This window comes from Vanessa atalanta, chromosome 26, assembly GCF_905147765.1.
Source record: "Vanessa atalanta chromosome 26, ilVanAtal1.2, whole genome shotgun sequence".
Taxonomy (NCBI): Eukaryota; Metazoa; Arthropoda; class Insecta; order Lepidoptera; family Nymphalidae; genus Vanessa; species Vanessa atalanta.
Genome location: NC_061896.1, coordinates 3,908,714 through 3,927,982, shown reverse-complemented (window position 1 = coordinate 3,927,982; position 19,269 = coordinate 3,908,714). Strand labels below are relative to the sequence as shown.

General features: G+C 32.2%; 1 protein-coding gene across 1 annotated transcript in view; it reads right to left on the bottom strand.

Annotated features, from left to right (window-relative positions):
* The window catches only part of LOC125073954 (sperm surface protein Sp17), a 184,279-nt gene that overhangs the window by 995 nt on the left and 164,015 nt on the right, over positions 1-19,269 (bottom strand). The window contains exon 3 of the mRNA XM_047685078.1: positions 7,742-7,842. Within this exon, the coding sequence (XP_047541034.1) occupies positions 7,742-7,842 (101 nt within the window). The remainder of the gene's footprint in view (positions 1-7,741; positions 7,843-19,269) is intronic.

Below are 19,269 nucleotides of genomic sequence, written 5' to 3'. Positions count from 1 at the left end.
TCAATGACGACCGAATTATTTATAATATATTTTATTAATCAAGTTAATTAGTAAACTAACCCTCGACACAAATCCTTTGGACTTTCCCAAAAATGTTTATATAGTTACAGTATTTTATAATTAGAACATAAAAAATATATAAGTTTATCATTAAAATTCAGTTCAAGGTAAAATAATTGCAATATCGGATAGTTGTCGTCGAATAGTTAATTTTCATTTATTTAGGTATTTTTTATACATCTATGAATACATATTATACCAAAATGGATATCTGTATAATATCGTTCGATAATATTCATAATCATAATATCGTTCTATATTTAATTTAGGTTCAAGCCAATCAGTGAGGTCAACAGCTTTCAACATTTTTTTTAATTAGTGGCAACACTTATTAAAAAATAATTGTTAATTCGCATTTCCTATTCAGCTAAGCGTCATGCCTGTAGGTCAATAGCCAAACGGCTCAGGATGAGGTCAGCGATTTTCATTTGCGAGACATCCCTTTATAAGCAAATGATAAGAATCAACAAATATTGTTTCAATTTAGAAATAGTAGTAACAATGTATATTGTATGTATACTAGTTTCCGCTGGCCTCGCGTTCTTGCGAAGGGGGGGGATTAGATTTAGTTATTTTACTTTATCCTTACTTACTTTACCCCTACCAAGGTTTAAGCTTAAGCAAAATTTCATGAATGGTTACTCAACTACTCAGTTAGACTTGTTGTGCAGTGAATTTTATAACTACCCACAACAATATTTTTACTATCCACCCACTTTGTTGGGTATTATATTAAATATAATAGGGGGTGAGTACTAAAAAAAAATAAAAAAAATAATTGCCTTAAACCACCTACGAATGATTCCGTGTCGATCGGTCATAGTTTTAAAGAAAAGTCAAAAATCAGAAAAACAGATTCACGCACAAATAAAATATACTTGGATACTAAAAAGGTACGATTTTATCTATGGGATTTTTTTTGGTAACTTATTTATTTGATGTAGATCGACTTTGTAACTGTCCAAGGATTTCGAGGAATTTTATAGTTTTCTACTAAAGTATTTTATGATTGTACGTTTTATACTAACTTTTTTCCTGAGGAAAGAAATTTTACTGGCAACACAACACAGTTTCACGTATATGACGATGCAGCCAAACCAGCGCTGGATATATTCGTATACGTATACGTATAAAAACCGCAACGAAGCCGCGTGTAAACCGCAATTTGCCGCACTAAATAGTAAACCACGTATATGTCAGTATAATAGTTACAGAGGTCGATTTTTAAAAATAATCAGTCTCTATTAGAAATCTACAAACATTAATTAAATTTAATCGTACTTTACGTACTCTTTGATTAAGATGATGGAAGAGAGTAACTACTGAGTTTTTTGCCGTTTCTTCTCAGAAGAATTTACTTTCCGAGCCGGTGGTTAGAACGCGTGCATCTTAACCGATGATTTCGGGTTCAAACCCAGGCAAGCACTGACTGACTTTTCATGTGCTTAATTTGTGTTTATCTCGCGCTCGGCGGTGAAGGAAAATATCGTTAGGAAATCTGCATGTGTCTAATTTTAACGAAATTCTACCACATGTGTATTCCGACCACCCCCATTGGAGCAGCGTGGTGGAATATGTTCCAAACGTTCTCCTCAAGGGGAGAGGAGGCCTTTAGCCCAGCAGTGGGAAATTCACAGGCTGCGAATGATAGCTTTATATTTAATTTAACAGTGTAACATGACGATTCAAAAGTGCTTTTATGAGCAGACTTTTATAAAGAAAATTTTGATTTTGATTTTTGTTGAATTTCATGTTCGTTTTTTTACAAAATAAAGGTATAAAGAAGTTTTATTGGTGCAAAATAACAGTTGCTCAAATATTATCTTTGAAATCGCAGTAGCAGCCCAAAATCTGGAATGTTGTAGCATTTTATCTCGTGTCTCGGAAAGCACGTAAAACCTCTGGTCCTGTGCCTAATCTATTTTACGTCATTTCGAATTTCCTGTCTAACAGATTGTGAGGATAGGAGAAGAGAAAATACAATTGTGATTGCGCAATTTCTTTTGAACTACATGTCCGGTACAGATGGCAGAAATCGTTCAGAAAAAAATCATAACAATTGTGTCGGGCAGTAGTGCCGCAACCGGTCCGCTTGCGGTCCGGTCACGTACGCGGTTTTTATTTATAAAATAAAAATAGTGCGACGTCGTTGCGTCGTTTTGACAGGAAGTCTCAAAAATACTTTCATCCAAAGACAAGAATGGATGACACCTTGGATGAAGGTCAGTAGAAGGAACTCACAGTTCTTATTAAAGTGGCGATTCAATGGCCCAACGATTGAAATTCTAATGTGGTCATTAGATGGACTATTATCTAGTTAATTATATACAGAGTAATTATGTTTGCGGATAAAATAACTCCAAACGTTGTCACGTACGCCAGACAGCACAAAGGCCAGTAAAATTTAAGTAAACTTTTTTTTATTATCTGGTGTAAAATTTCCTACAACGTAAAATATTATAAATCTATTCTAATAGACTACGCGAGTTATTATAGCTCGGAGCTGTCAGTTTGCCGCGTTGGTTTAAAAATATGAGCTCGAAATGAATTTAAAATTAGCTCGAGTTTTTCACAAACGAATCCTTTATAATAATTTTTGAAAGCATTTTTTAATGAGTTTTTATTTACTTGATTTTTTTTTTAATTTGTCAAGCTCGTTGTTTTAAAATTCTGTATATTGACGTTTCTCTTACGAGTCTGTTTTCGTAGCACGTTTGTAGCGTATGATTATTTTATTCAGTTCAACGTTTAATTTATCTTTTTAAATAATAATTAACATAGGCGTATGCGATTTAATTACATTACATATATACGATACATTAGCAGCTTGTAAAATTCCCATTACTGGACTAAGGCCTCCTCTCCGTTTGAGGAGAAAGTTTGGAGCATATTTCACCACGCTGCTCCAATGCGGGTTAATGTTATGGAATACATATGTGGCAGAATTTCGTGGAAATTAGACACATGCAGGTTTCCTCACGATGTTTTCCTTCACCGCCGAGCACGAGATGAATTATAAACACAAATTCAGCACATGAAAATTCAGTGGTTCCTGCCTTGGTTTGAACCCGAACTCATCGGTTAAGATGTACGCGTTTTAACCACTAGTATTAATTAAAGAGAAGATAAGATTTTTAAATTAAGAAAAAATTTTTTTACAAAATGCAAAATATGAAATTAAATAAAAAAAAAAGTAAAAAAAGGAAGGAAAAATCTTTATATAGGACAAAACAGTATTACCAGAAAGTATGATGTAACTTAATCACTTCGAAATAATGACAGTACTAGTTTTACTTTTTACTTCATTAAGTTGATAACATTATGTTAACATAAAAAGTGGAACGATATAAAACCTTTTTATACATAAATAAGAGAATTTACAATTTTTATTAAAAATTTTCAGGAAGTGTATTTTAATTTCATCTTCTGCGTCTGCCATCTAGATTTATTTAAGTGGAATTGCAATCAGTGTTTGTAGGGAACGAGTTCTTTTTGAATTACAAAATACGTCATATTCTAAATTTAAAAAAATGCAAGTACCGTTGAATAATGTTGTTACAAATATTAACTACGTGTTTGGTGAATTCGTCCAATTCCGTTTGGGCCACCTACCGTAACTCATTATGTATTTTACCACCAAATCTGAAAGGTAACTCAGCCCATATGATTATATGGGTAGGCAGGGCCGTGACGTCTTATTTTCCAAGGTTGGTGGCACATTGACAATGTTAATAATAAATATTTATTACAGCGCCAATGTCTATGTTGGTGACCTTCCATGAATACATTAATTTGCCAGTCAGGCTTTTTAAAAAAAAAAATTCACTAGCTGCGCCCTTTAACTTTATCCGTTAAGATTATACACAAATGTTTTATTCGGTTGGCTGGATTAGGTAATATTTTTGGATATTTGTCAGCCATTAAGGGTCATATCGTGTAATCAAGTGGTAACTTTTTCAGATAATATCTGTGAGAAAATATTTTTTCTAAATCTTTCTGGTAGATCCATTAACGTGCTTAACCTTATATACACCATTATTATACCTAAGATTATATTTACTGTTCCACTCGGCTTCCAGCGTCCAACGACGCCCCGTCCCTTGTGGGTCGTAGCGTGATGTTATATAATCTTTATTCCTTCACAATAAATTATATAGATCCTGAGATTAGCGAGAACAAAATAAACTCTTCAGCTTTATTTATGATATATATAGGTTTTGATTTTTTTACTGCAAAATAAGCAAAGGTCCGGTGTCATTAGAATTTAATTTTGTTTCGTCACAAAAAACTGGTATAAAATATTCGGTATCGTTGTGTAAAAGATTCCATCCGAAGTGTTATAGAAAATTAAATCAACCGATTATCTTGTCATTAATATCAATTAAGGAAAAACAGGAAATTAAACCTTAATTAAATCTGTATAGAGATCAAAATTAAAAACAATAAATCATGATCATTTGTAAGAGCGGTCAGAACGTTCGCAATATTTCCACGTGAAACCGCAATTCCGATTCTCAGCGATAAATAACCTTTTACCAGTGGTGGCAATTTGATGAGGTGTTAAATTCTATGACGTGTTGATATTCCCGCTAATACCTCGTGAGTTTTATTAATAAAAATAAGCAAACTTTTTTTTTATTACATTAAAACGTATTTGTTTTTTATATGTTTCATTTAAAGGGTGGATAAGTAGATAGACTTCTTGATTACCTAATGGCTAAAAATATTCATCATTATATAGGAACTACGGATCATACCTATCCGTAGTTCCAATAGTGGACAGCGTTGAATAAATAAAGAATAGTTACCATTTCTTATGTCGCCTTGGGTAGAAGCCTTTTTCACTTCAGATCGATTTAAGGAAGTAAATTGTTAGGACTTTCATGCATCGAAAATAACGAAAAAAAATCGTAAACAATCCTATTCTGTGAGGTTACTTTGGAAAAATATATTAGACATCATCTCTGAAGATCCCCGTCTATAATATTGTATAGATTTTATTTTTTATCTATTTATCTATTTCTTTCGTGTCATCGTATAAACATAAGATATTAAAAGTTATGTTTAAACATATCGGATGAAAAAATATATTTCATACTAAATACGTGCGATGTTATGAATATGTAATTTCGTAGCTGGATACGGATATACGAATAATATTATATCAGTTTCAGATACGGTTACGGATAAGAATTTATTTCGGATTATCCTATGGCTTCGGATAGTTGTGGTTACAAATACGAAAACAATAAAAAAACAGTTTGACTTCATTTGTAGGCTGTCATTTGGTATTACTATTTACAGAAAAAAAAAAAACAAATAGTCATAAAACAACTAACTATTCCGTTAGTTAAGTAAATATACTATGCAAAAACAAAATTTGAATAAGTATGTTTTTATCGGTTTCGTTTAAGTTTCTCTTACATTAAAATGAAACATTATAATTATATATATTGATAAAAAAAAAATAAAAAAAATCAATAAATTAAAAAAAAAAACATGTTGCAATTATTATTTTAAACTAACGACAACCCTATAGCTCGACTACTCACGGTAGACAACCAACATACTAATACGTGGAATTAAAGTTCCATTAGTCTTAGACGCGTGATGTTTAAGTTTTTAAAATGGCAGCTTTCAAGATTAAAGGCTTGTATCTTTTGTAAATAGTATCAAGTATTTATTCTTTAATTGAAGTGATGGCTTAGCTGTTTCATTTGTCCGTTAGCCTATTATAAATAAATAAAAAAAATATATCATCTATGGTGTGTTATCGGAGTATCAATGTAGAGACTAATTATTATAGATACATATTAATAATCTATGCTAATATTATAAATGTGAAAGTAAAAAGCAAGCTTTAACCTCAAAAATAAGTAACTTTTTTCCACCTGACAACCCTTAAAACGACAGCGAAGCAGCGTGTGACATTTATTATTATACATATATCCTAACACCTGACAATCAAACCCTGAAACAGTTCATTCTTAAATAATAATAATTAGGGGAGTATTTTTACTGCATTTATTTTAGGTTCACTCTCGTAAACAGATAGGACAGTTAGTTCTACACCACCGGAAAAAGTTTAGCCACAGTGATAACTATTCTACAAGTTTTTAGAAATATAGGATTGTAACCACTGTTTGGAAGAAGTTCCATACCCCGAGATGTTACTAATAATTTCTTATCAGAAAAACTAAATAACTCACTTGGATCAACTTGGATATTAAACTCAGGATCTCATAATCCGCAGTATATAATAACCTAGCGATGAAGCAGAGCAACTCGCTAAACAAGTTCGATAAAACCGTATATGGTATAATAGACATTGAATTTTATAACGTCAATAACAATATTCTCAACAAAGGGTAACTTTTGCTCTAACAAAACTGACGTCTAAAACTTTAATTCAAGTTATTTTAATGTGTAAACTTTATACGATGACACGTTACGAACACTTGTATATAGATAGTGAAAAATAGATAGATCAACAAAAATAAACATACATTATATAGTAGACGAAGATATTAATTTAAAAGAAATTCTTTAGTATATTCATATATACAATAATGTAACCTGTAGCCATGAAGGCTTTAAAAAAAATAACTATAAAGAAGTATGTATAAAACTATATAGGGTGTATAAAAATGACAAAATTGTCGGTATGTATAAAAAAACATTGAAAGTTTGGACGTTGAATGAGGTGACCATATCCTAAACATTGCTCGTAGTAATAGATATTGCTGTTATAAGAACTACTTGACTTGATATTGATCTATGAATGAGCTGTTCTCTGAAAATAGGCTATATGATTTTAACGCAACCCAGACCGTTAGCATTCTAACCAAAGTACAAAAATGTAAATTACTATTTGTTAAGAGCTTTGGAAATATTCCTAAATCTTCCTTCCTAGCATCTTCAAAATGAATAAAATTGGTTGCTTGATAATATCACATGAAAATTCTAACAATTCATTGAAAGCAAATCCAAATATATAACTAGTAATTGTCGCCCGTAGTTCAGATAGCGTTTTAGGTGTTAGGCATAAAAAGTAGTCCTTCCTTGGAGTTCAATCTTACCTCATACTAAATTTTATCAAATTCAGTTCAGTGATTTAATCGTGAAAGAGGAGCAGAAAGACAGACAGAGTGACTTCTGAATTTATAATATTATTATAGATTATATATCCATTAACATAATCCAAGGAACACCAACGTCTGATAGTTGATTGAAGATACAAAGATATTTGAGACAGGAATAGACAGTATCCTGATCTCATAGTACGAATTACTGAAAGGATCATTTAGAGTAAAATTGATGGGAAAAGTTTTAGGAAGCTAACATAAGAAATCTCTTATCATCAAAACTATATATAACTATCCACATCAATTACGCCACTAATATAATTGCGCTAAAAATAGGACCATTAGTGGTTAATCACAAATACTATTCAACTGCGTGGGATTATATATGGCAATGTTCGCAAACCAGTGAATTCTCTATTTCTTCTGAAAATATGATAATAATTCAATCTAATACGATCAGAAAAAAATAAGACTGAGTATGACTTCGGCTTTTTATGATTTTTAAGTGATAGGAGTATATCAATGTCAATTTAAAAAAGTGTCCCTAAGATATTCCGGAAAGAAATATTTGAGGATAATATTCGAATATATTGTACCTTATCTTGTTGTTCCTTGGTCTTGGTCTCTACTTGAGTCTGCTTGCGGGCCTGGTGGCCTCGGAACGAAGCCTGGATCTTGGTTGCTGCATTGCATAATTCTGTAATAAATAAAAATCAGGCGTTAAATCTTTCAATGGCAAAACTTACTTGTTTCATGTACGTTCTATTAATTAATATACAAGATATTAGTAACTTTATTTATCATTATAGAATAAAACATAACAATTATTATTAATAGTACTTTGCCAAAAAGAAGTAATGTATCAATATTATCATCTTCAGTGAAGAACAGTGACCAAACTTATTTGGTAATAAAATAATGATACAATAGTCATAAATAATTTTATTACACGAATTATTGGGAGTCTTTTAATAAAACAATGTTAGTGAGTCTGTTTATGATCACTCGGACATCCATACATGTGCTAATGACACAGGCACACACATGTTTAAGCTCGTAACATTTATAATTTGTCCGCGAAATCCATATCACACAGTATGCCTTTGAACAACTATCGTACAATACTTCGAGTATAACAATCGTTTTGGAAGATCCAACTAAATTTAATGTAATACAGTCGAGAAACATAAGATACTTCAATATTTAATAGTAAAAAACGATAGTGAGATTTAAAGTACCTGTAGTGCCATCTAGCGACTGAAAAATTACACTATGTTTTTTTTTTTAATTAGCTAAAAATATTCTAAGCTATAAATTTAAGTTTGTAAGAGAAATGTTTACGTTAATATGTAAATTTAAAGGCCGTGCGAATATTTACGGGCAAGTTGAAGTTTATATCTATCGTTAAGGCTTAATTAGATGCAGAGGTCAGACAGCTTGGTAGAGGGGTAAATGTAGCCTTATTCTGCATTGATCTAAAATGATAAAAATTGCGGGTCCTTTATATATAAATAAGAAAAAAAGGTTCTATTCAAGATTTAAATGTACCGTCTAAATTTGAATACGGATAGGTTTTAACGTATGTTATTTTCATTTAAAATAAGCGGATAATAATGGGCCACCTTAGACATTGTCATTGTAAGAAATATTAAGTATCCCTTACATCGTCAATGCGACATCAATTTTGGCAATTATGTGCCTTGTGCCTCTACTGGTGTTGCTGTTTGATTCTAGAATAATAATGGATAAGTGGGTAGTACCTATCCAGACGTACAATTCCCTAACCCTACCATAACCTCTTACACTTTTAAATTAATATTTGTAGTTGCATTGGTGTTCTAAATTTCCTTTCTACTTACCTCCTCCAAATTTATTAGGTTGGAGTATTATAAATGATGTCAATCTATCAGAACGTCAGAAACTGGATCATCGAGTTTATTAACAAGACTTGTTGTATGAATTTCAACTAAGAGAAATTCACTTGTCTCTTGAATTTAGAGTATAAAAATCTTTGCTAAATTTAAATTTAACCCAAATACAAATCAACATATTTCACAATAGACACAACAAACTCTAATGCTTATTCATGAATCATTTGTCTTTTAAGGGTTAAGCTTTTCATCTGTTTGTATGGCACAAATTGATACACTTTTATATTTTTCTGTATGACTTTTTTCACCAATCATCTTCTCTGATATAAACCACTTGGTCCCAAGGAATTATACGTTCTCTCATATGTCGATACTGTTCCATCCGTTACCAACGTAGCGCCCAACAAATACGAATGTCTTTTAATCCATCTACGTCACAAGCCTTTTGAGATTGCAATCAAACATCTATACAATAGCGTAGATATCTCACACAAAAACGTCCTGTGCTAGTTTAATTCATCAAACAGTTCTCAGGTGGAGTCTTGAACATGACGTAATCCGATCTGACGTGGGACTGATTACTTCGAATGCCAAACCCCTTTCAGTATTTCAAATTTGTCAGGAGCGAAGCGAAGCTATGAAAATTTGTCAGGGAATTTCTCCTGCTAATACATTATCGTAAAGTACTAACTTTGTCTAACCGTATAATAAAACACGTATAAAATATTTTGAATTTCTGACTGACCCAAAGTCTGACCGAGTCAAAGCTGATGGCCTTGTGAAAAGAATTTGTCGATCGAACATTTAAACCAAAGAACCAAAGTAGCACTAACATTTCATATGGTTAATTTGTGTTTTGTTGTTTTGTGATTTAAGTGGTATTTTACTACGCTACTATAATCACAGAACAAAAATCTCCAAATCTTCTCTCCGAGAGAATAGGAGGCCTTCATCCAACAAGGAATATTTATAAGCTATTTTCTTCGCCTTTCTTCAAATTTTAGGAACATATATTTGTTGAGTCATTTAATTTTTTGTATTTTAAATACAACTTAGAAATCAATCTTTAGAAATGATTGACAGCCATAGAGGCTGTGGGGAAGACATTTTCTAAGTTAAATGTTTGGCAGTAGTCAGTTCATTTGAATTTAGCAGCAGCATAAAATGTTTTCGTGTTTTATGCCAATGTATAGAATATAATGAACCATGTTATAAAATGACCAGATAATACAAATCTTGACCATAGCTCACCAGCTTGTACTTACTTAACAAATTACAAGCTATAGTAAAATAAATCTTACATCCCATTAAATATGGTTGAATATTCTTTGTGTTCGGGCAAGTGGCACGGAAGGCACCATTTATCATTGTAATGTATGTCGTAGAATGAAAAGGTAGTTCTTTCGCTTTTTGCCTTTTTAGATGAATTGAACTTTTTCGGATTTACTGAAAAGCCGACCAGTTGCGATAAGGCTGATGGATAGTTTGCAGGTAACATAATAGGTACCGCAAATTAATGAAAAAGATACTATGAAAATAATGAACATTCATTTGTTGATAGAAGTAGGTTTTATTTCGTGTAGAGAATTTTTAACTTAAAGAAAACTGTTACAGTATTTCATATAATTGGTTATTAAATAAAAACCAATCAAAATTTGCCCTGAAGTCATGCTTCAAACATAAATTTAACATGGTCTAATACGAAATTGGGATGAACAACAACAAAATCGGTTCACGAACAAAAAAATTATACCTTAACACAGATATATATAGTTGTCTCTCTCTCACCATCCTCTTTCTTTTTTAAATCGGATGTTGACTTAAAATCTAGAATAGATTATATAACGCAAGACAATGGAGTCCGGTAGCTAGAACAGAAAACTTTTCCAAATAATTAAATCAAAACTCAAGTCGTTCTGAAATCTTGAAATTAAATATTCTTTTGCTTTAAAACGTACTGATTTACTTGGAACAAGTTTCTTTTCAGTACGTAGGCACTGACGTAGGCACTGCACTAACCTAGGTCAATAAATTCATTCCTCAGCACATCAATCCGATCCGGTATAAAACCGGGTATGTTAACGTCTGTCGGATTTTGCTACCATTGGACCTTTTTTACAAAATCTTGTTTCATCGCTCAATCAAAAATAAAGCGCTTGCAACACACGTAAAAACTTTCGGAGAAATTCCGTCGCAAAAAAAGAAAGATTTCATTTTAAAACTTTGCACAAAAATTAAACTCTTGACATTTTTTTACATGACAAAATATACTTTATTCAAGTAGGCTTTTACATCACTTCAGAATCGTCGTTTTACAAAACGATATTAGGGTTTTCCTTAAACGCCGAAGCACGAGATGAATTATGAAAACAAATTAACCAATTGAAATTTCAGTGCTGCGATCATCGGTTAAGATGCACGCGTTCTAACCAATGGGCCACCTCGGCTCTAAAAACACATATTTTCACTTAAAATATAAGTATATCAAAGCATTTCAAACCACAATTTTGCGGTAACACTATTGCCACACAAAAGCCGCATATGAGGAACTGCAGTATCGTAAAATATTCAGATATTTGCTTGGGACCTTTCTTGTCGTCTTTTGTATTGTGACGTAAAATATTTTGTGGCTTAAGAAGGGATTTAGGTCGTTTTAATAGAAGTTCAGGTTATAAATAACTTGTGACTAGCACGGGTGGATTTGATCGAAGACTTTTACCCTTTTAAAAATATAAGCTCATTCTTTCTTTTGTTAGTTAATAATAATAGAAAAAAAGAAAAAAAAAAACGCATTAAAAATCTTAATAACATAAGCGCCCTGTAAATGTACCACTCTCCTTTTGAAGGGAATGACGACTCGGAGTTTGTTTTAACACGATTTTAGATTTCGAAATATCCATTTTCACTTATAATATAATCGAAACAACTATTAAAATAGTCTTTAAGACATTATATACAGATACAAAATATTCTTTCATTGTAAAAATAAAAATGATTGTAATCTTGAAATCGTTTGAGAACGTTAACAATTTATATACTTGATTATTGAATATATATATATAAATATACATGAATGATTCTAAGTAAAAGTTCATCTAAAAAGTAGGTCGATCGCTCTCTAAGCTACTGAGAGCACATGAAGAGTTGCCATTATGTAGTCTATCTTAACTGCCTTTATTAGATTCATACTGCATAGGTTATAAACAATTTGTATTTTCATAATAACCTAGAAAATATATTTAAACTTTGATATTCAAATGTTTTATTGCCATAAGCAATAATTTCATACATTTTTTTTTTATATAGTAGTTCTCAGATGATTTAATATTAGTTTTTTTTTTTAAATATTTATTTGTCTTACACGGTGAGTGTGATCGTAGCTTCACGACGATTATGACGTCACACACATTGTAGAGACGTTAATTTTTGTTTATATATATTTCAATAGGCAAATATTAAACACAGTTGAGTTTTTATGTTCACAAAATACGTAATTATTACACATAAATACGTGTGTCAAAATATAAGAAAAAAAGACCACAAATAATGGCTTAAAATACCTACGTTTCGTCGTGTATCATACGTGATATTGGCAGAATATTTTAGGCTCAACGAGCGTAAATGAACGCCAGAAAAAAAAACACGTTTTAATTTTAGTGTCTGTACAAATGTTTCAGGATAGAAGAAATTTATTACAAATCAACAATCATTTCAAATTAGCATTCGAAAATGGAACATCGATAATTCTAATTTTCGATTTTCAAATATCAGATTTTAAATACAATAAGGTAACTCGTAATTACGACAATGACGTCAGCAAACTTGAAGTTTAGCACTGTGATGCGTAACAGACCATTACCAGTCGATAATGGAACAATTACGGTGTGTTGATATGACCTATTTCATATATAACCGGTTATGGAGGAGATCGAGGGCATTTTCACATACCGGGGTTTTTTAGTCGAAGATAATGACTGTTCTTTTTATTTGTTCATAAATAAAAACAATTGCTGTCTGTACTGATCGATTACCCTTTTTAACTTAATTTATCAAAGATATTAGTGCAGTTTTTATTGAAAAAAATAAATACGGATTCGAATTATAAAAACAGCTAAATCAATTTCAACTACTCGTGTTAAATTCGTCGGATAAAATTAATTTGGAAGATCGGTACGTTCAACACATATACATACGTAAATACAACAATGGAACTCTGGTAACTTTAATACGTGTAGGTATTTTACTGAGGTTCAAGTGGTTATCATGTAATCAATAGGAGCGTTCGTTCGGTCATAAAAATATTCTATTTTTAAATTTCATTTGGCCAATAGCTACCAAAACACGGTTGACAAAAAATATACTTAAATAGTTTTAATTGTACAAACCAATAGACAATAATTTCTTAAATAACTGTTGTAATAAGATTTTTTCAAATACATACTTAAGAGGCATTTTCTCTCTTTCTGTCACAAGGAATTCGATATTTGAGAAAAGAAGACAGAAAACTTTTAGTCAGCCCGAATTAAAAGCCGTATCATAAAAATTATATTTCATTACTTATAACGGCAATTTTATTTTTACGTCAGTATATGTTATTTCCGTACACATTTCACTCCTCATAACTTTTGCGTAGGAATTAGGGGGCGCAGAGTGCTTTGAGGCTTTGATATTAAAAAACTTTTCTTTATTAACGTTACTTGAAACATAAGTTGATATTATTGCATTTTATACGTGAATATAAAAATTAATAACGAAACTATGACTTCGGGATTGTATGTGTGTTAGTATGTGCAATATTATAAATGCGAAAGTAACTCTGTCTGTCTGTTGCTCTTTCCACCAATCACTGAAACGAATTTGATGGAATTTGGTGGACATACCCAAGGACAAAGAATACTTTTTATACTTAATACCTAACGACCAATAATTGAAAGGCAAGCGAAGCGTACGACAACGAGTAACTTCTATGTTCCTTTTTCATAGTAATCTTTTTTTAAATTATAAAATTTCTCAACTAAAAATCAATTAAGTATTTTGGTCAAAAAATCGAACCCCTAAGTTAATTTCATAAGACTATACAAACACACAGAGATATTATATATATGTATATATATGTTAGGTTATGATTTTACTTTTTAATACTTGGTTTTTGTCCTTGTCGGAAATAACAATTCCCTTAATTCTATCTCTCACATTCAATGAAAAGAAAAACGTAGCAAGGCTCGGGAGGGACAGAGAGCAACCCTCCGAATATTCGTCGATAGGGGGTAAAAAACCCAAATAACCCAGTTCCCCTTGTAGGGGTGGGGTGTATTATATTTACCCTTGTCAAGTAGAGATTCCATCTGCGTTAAACATAAAGGTATAACATTTTCTATTGTATTGTTATTGTTTTTGGACTGTTTTTCGAATTATTCGGTATGAATATTCAATTTTATATAAGAAACATAGTATACCTATATACATAATTTAATAACTTTTCTAATAAAGCATGCCTTTTGATAAACACAGTTGTTGGGTACCCTGATCATCCACCAAGACAAACAAAACTTACCAAAATGGTTTAAACATACATCCCAAAAGTATCTTACGTATCTTAAATTTCGTATCTATGTGTGCAGATATGTGTACTCGTGTGTTTAATTAATTATTTAAGTGTTTTTTTTTTTAATTTCTATACTATAAAATAGTTTTATAATTGCCTTTGTTGTTGTGATTTACTGTTAATTTTTTTTCTTTTCAATTATCTACTTAGATTAACAGTATAATTAAGGTATGATTATATTATAATTATTTATATATTTATAACGTATACTTTAAATGACAGTAGACTTCTACTGTTATAAATGATACTAAAAAATGTACTAGGATGATCCTTTATGTACAACCGTTGGTTAAAATAAAAAAAGCATCACTTTTCTAAAAGAGTCTTTATTCTTGAAAAGTCAGGTCGAGTTCCTACATACGAAGTTTCGAGGACAGAAAATAAATTACAAAACGCTCAAACTTACGTTCAAGTCAATTAAAGTCTACCGTCTATATGACCTGCTTTCGATCTGTTGAAAGAATATTTCATTGGTAATAAAGATTTTTTTTTCTTTCATTACGTGAATATCAAAGAAATTCGAATATAGAATCTTCAAAATATGTAATCTTCATCTAAGTTTAAGTTTAAGTAAGATGAGAGGTCATCAGCTAGCTGATGGTAAGTGGACAACACCGCCCATATATGTAAATCGTCTTTAATAAATATTACTCATTCCTTTCATCGTCAATATAACGCGAAGCCTGAACAAAGATGATATGCTGATATGAGTGAAAATCATGAGGCTTACTCTCTGTTTTTTGTGTAATAGGTTGTCGGACGAGCAAACAGTTCTAATGGCAAGTGGTCACAACCGTTCATAGACATTGGTGATATTAGAATTATCAACCATTCTTTATATCACCAATGCGCCACCAACATTGGAAACTAAGATGTTATGTCCCCTGTGTCTGTAGTTACCCTGGCTCACTCACCCTTCAAACTGGAACACAACAATATTAGGTATTCCTGTTTGATGACTGCCTGCTCAGACTTGCATAAAATCCTACATCCTACCAAGTAAAATTAAAATTATTGTATAATAAAAATACCTATTTTTATTATAACAGTCAGAAGTTGGTTTGTATCTTACTCAAACTACATTAAGACAAAGTCAACTCAACCCAACCAACACACAATTTACGGTTGGCTGATTCAAACTAATTAGTTTAATACCGACTGAAATCGGTTTATACAAGGTAGGGTGTACTGGTAAATGGGTCACCTGTTGGTAAGAAGTCACCGTCCAAAAATATTGTCAGTGTTTGCATTAGTCAAAACGCCAACTAATCTTAAGAGCTAAGATGTTATGACTCTTGTAATACACCCGTCAAACCGAAATATTAGACCCTTACATATGAATTGGCGTTTTGTACCGGAAGAATATGAAAACATTTTTTGTTGTAAAATATATTTAATTAATCAAAGTATGCTGAGTTTCTTTTAGGTCTGACATGTCCTTAGTGTACACTATGTAAATATTTTGACTTTGACACGGCGTTTTCAGTAAAAACTAACTTACTAAACCATAAAAGCCAGAAAAAAAAAAACTTACTAAACCAGATATATCACAGTGCACTAGTGTATGTTTTTCCTGTCTATGATTTCCAATCATGTCTTAAAAATTCAGTGATGGCAAATCGAGGGATCGAACACAATATCCTGAGTTAAGATTGGCATACTTTTACTAGTCTTGAGCCTTGATAGTAACATTATAATGTATTTTTTTTTCAGTAATTTAATTAGTAATATAAAGTTTTAAGCTTATCTCCAGACTCAAACCATATTTCGGTCAGCTGAATTATAGCTGATCTTTTCGTGAAAAGTATGCGGTGTATATTTTAAGAGAGCTTTAACGGAAAAGTTTTCTTAGGATATGCGCTTTTATTATTCCTCCATTTTAACTTAAAGCAAAGGCAGTCCATTGAAAATTCCATTCTTCAATTTAAAAGATAGAAGTAATGGCTGAAATTTCCTTATTAAAGAATTGGAAATGGAATCTTATAGATATAGTTTTAATTTTAACGCGATTTTAATTTGGAAGTTGTGTTTTATACCACGTTCTACGTTCTAACCACTGGGCCGAGATGGCCCAGTGGTTAGAACGCGTGCATCTTAACCGATGATTTCGGGTTCAAACCCAGGCAGGCACCACTGAAATTTCATGTGCTTAATTTGTGTTTATAATTCATCTCGTGCTCGGCGGTGAAGGAAAACATCGTGAGGAAACCTGCATGTGTCTAATTTCAACGAAATTCAGCCACATGTGTATTCCGCCAACCCGCATTGGAGCAGCGTGGTGGAATATGCTCAAACCTTCTCCTCAAAGGGAAAGGAGGCCTTTATCCCAGCAGTGGGACATTTACGGGCTGCTTATGTTATGTATGTTTTATTTTTAATAGAAAATATTGATAAGTACTGCTTACTTAGAGCGTGCATGATTATTCAACTGAACCCAAAACTCTGTTTTTATTATTATATTAGAATTATTATAAGTGCAGATAGGCGGTATTTTTAAGGATGTTTTGTAGAATATTCGAGTCTAAGAAGAAAAAAGGCTACATGTACGTAACACGTACTACGTACATAGGAACGTAAAATAATATTGATATAAAAAATAAATTATATAATATATTTTTATTCATATCCTTAATCCTATTTTAAACACATTCACGTAATTAAAAAAAATCCTTTTAAATATTTAGATTCATACTCACCTTACTTGGTGGCTTACTACAGATCGGTTAGGGTAGGTAATACCTACTCATCACGTGTACCGCCAAACAACAACAACTTAGTTTTGTTGCGACCTGGTTTGAAAGGTGAGCCAGCGTAACTACAGCCGCACGTGACATATCTTAGTTCTCAAGGTCGGTGGCGCATTGGTGATGTGAAGAACGGTTAATATTTCTTACAGCACCATTATGAGCAATGGTGATCACTTGCCATCAGGTGGTGCATGTTCCCGCCCACGTATTTTATAAAAAATATATAATTAAATATACACTATGATATTATTTATAAAATAATAATACGAATTTTATAAGCTGTGTGTCACTTTAGTCCCTCTTTCTGTACAGTTAGATAAAATATAACTGTTAGAATTCTGAAAGCCGGAAAAGGCCAGTGGAGATCGAAAATGAAAACTGTTTTGAAAAATCACTTTCAAAAACAGTTTTAACGACAGCTGTCGATAGCGAGAGAAAAAAAACCCAAGCTGTACATCGAGGGCTCTATCTACGGACAAAATATTACGTATTCCGATCATTGAAACGTATGCCCGAAATATTTATTTTTCAGCTCAGATATAGTTCGATTTTAAAACTTGAATAATGTGAGGATGTTTCGTACAAACAATAATAATATCAGTAACACAGGATTTACGAGAATTGAAACACACATACACGAGACAGAATATCATAGCACATCTCACGAATTAAGTTATAAAGCATTTATTTGAAGTTCAGGTCAAATTTTACCTCTAACTAATTATATTCGAGTTGCTTCAATCAACATAATCTAATTTATTTTGGTATATATATATTAACTCCACCCCAAATAAAAAAATCTGAATGTGGTAATATCGATTAGGTAAGGTTCTATTTTTTTGTTCCTATATAAAAAAATAAATAAAGCCCAACCTACACTATATTCGCAGATTTTCTTCGCTGCAGTGGCGTCTATATATAAGATCCTTTATTTTTGATGAGGAAATATTCATCTTTTTGTATATCACCTTTGTCTTTCGACTATGGAACAGCATGAAGTATAAACCGATCCTTATGTGGCCAACATTTTCTACCACCTCTAATTAAACTATGTAAACTAGTTTTGAAATCAAAAATATGGTTGATGATGGTTTCCCCTCATACCAAAGGTCAGGAAATTCCTAAAAGCATGCATTGTGCATACACAAAGGAAATATAAAATGGGGTGACGTCCAAGTGGATAACTAGTAAGTTCGACTGCGGCTACCTAGTGTTTTATAAAAACTATTGCCTCAAATCTCATTGAAGAATTGGCTCGAGTTCACGTAGAATCTGCATTGCGTTTCGTGTGAGTAATGCTATTGCCATCCTTGCCAACATTCCGTGTAGATTTGCAGTTACACATTCAACAAATGCCAAACAAATGCCAAATATTTTACGAAAAATTCTTGCACATATAAGGTAAGTTTAATACAAATGTTTGTGTCAATTTAGTGGTAGTAATTTAAGTTTTGAAGCAAGGTGGGCTATTTTTGATTTGACCATCACCATTTCTTAAAATAGTTACGAGGCAGAGGCACGAGATACACGATTTCTTAGATCGGCGTATTGTCAGTGCACAAGGTGATATATACTTATTACAGTGTCAGCGTTTATGGGCAAAGGTTTGAACCCACAATCTTAATTGCCTCCCATTTATTTTCACGCAGTAGAAACCTTCAGAAAGTTACGCTAGGAAAGGAACTGCGTTGTGTGAGATTCCAACCCTCTATAACCACTGCGATCGGCGACTTTGACACGGATCGAACCTTCCTCCCGTGCTCTGCTCTGCTCGTAACTCATCCCTTCAAGGGGCCAAGGTGGCCTTATTCCCATGCTTCTCCTCCTTGCTACTACATACGGCAGCACAAGGTCACCCCACCTGTCAAGCCGTCCAAAACAGCACACGCAAGATGTGTTAA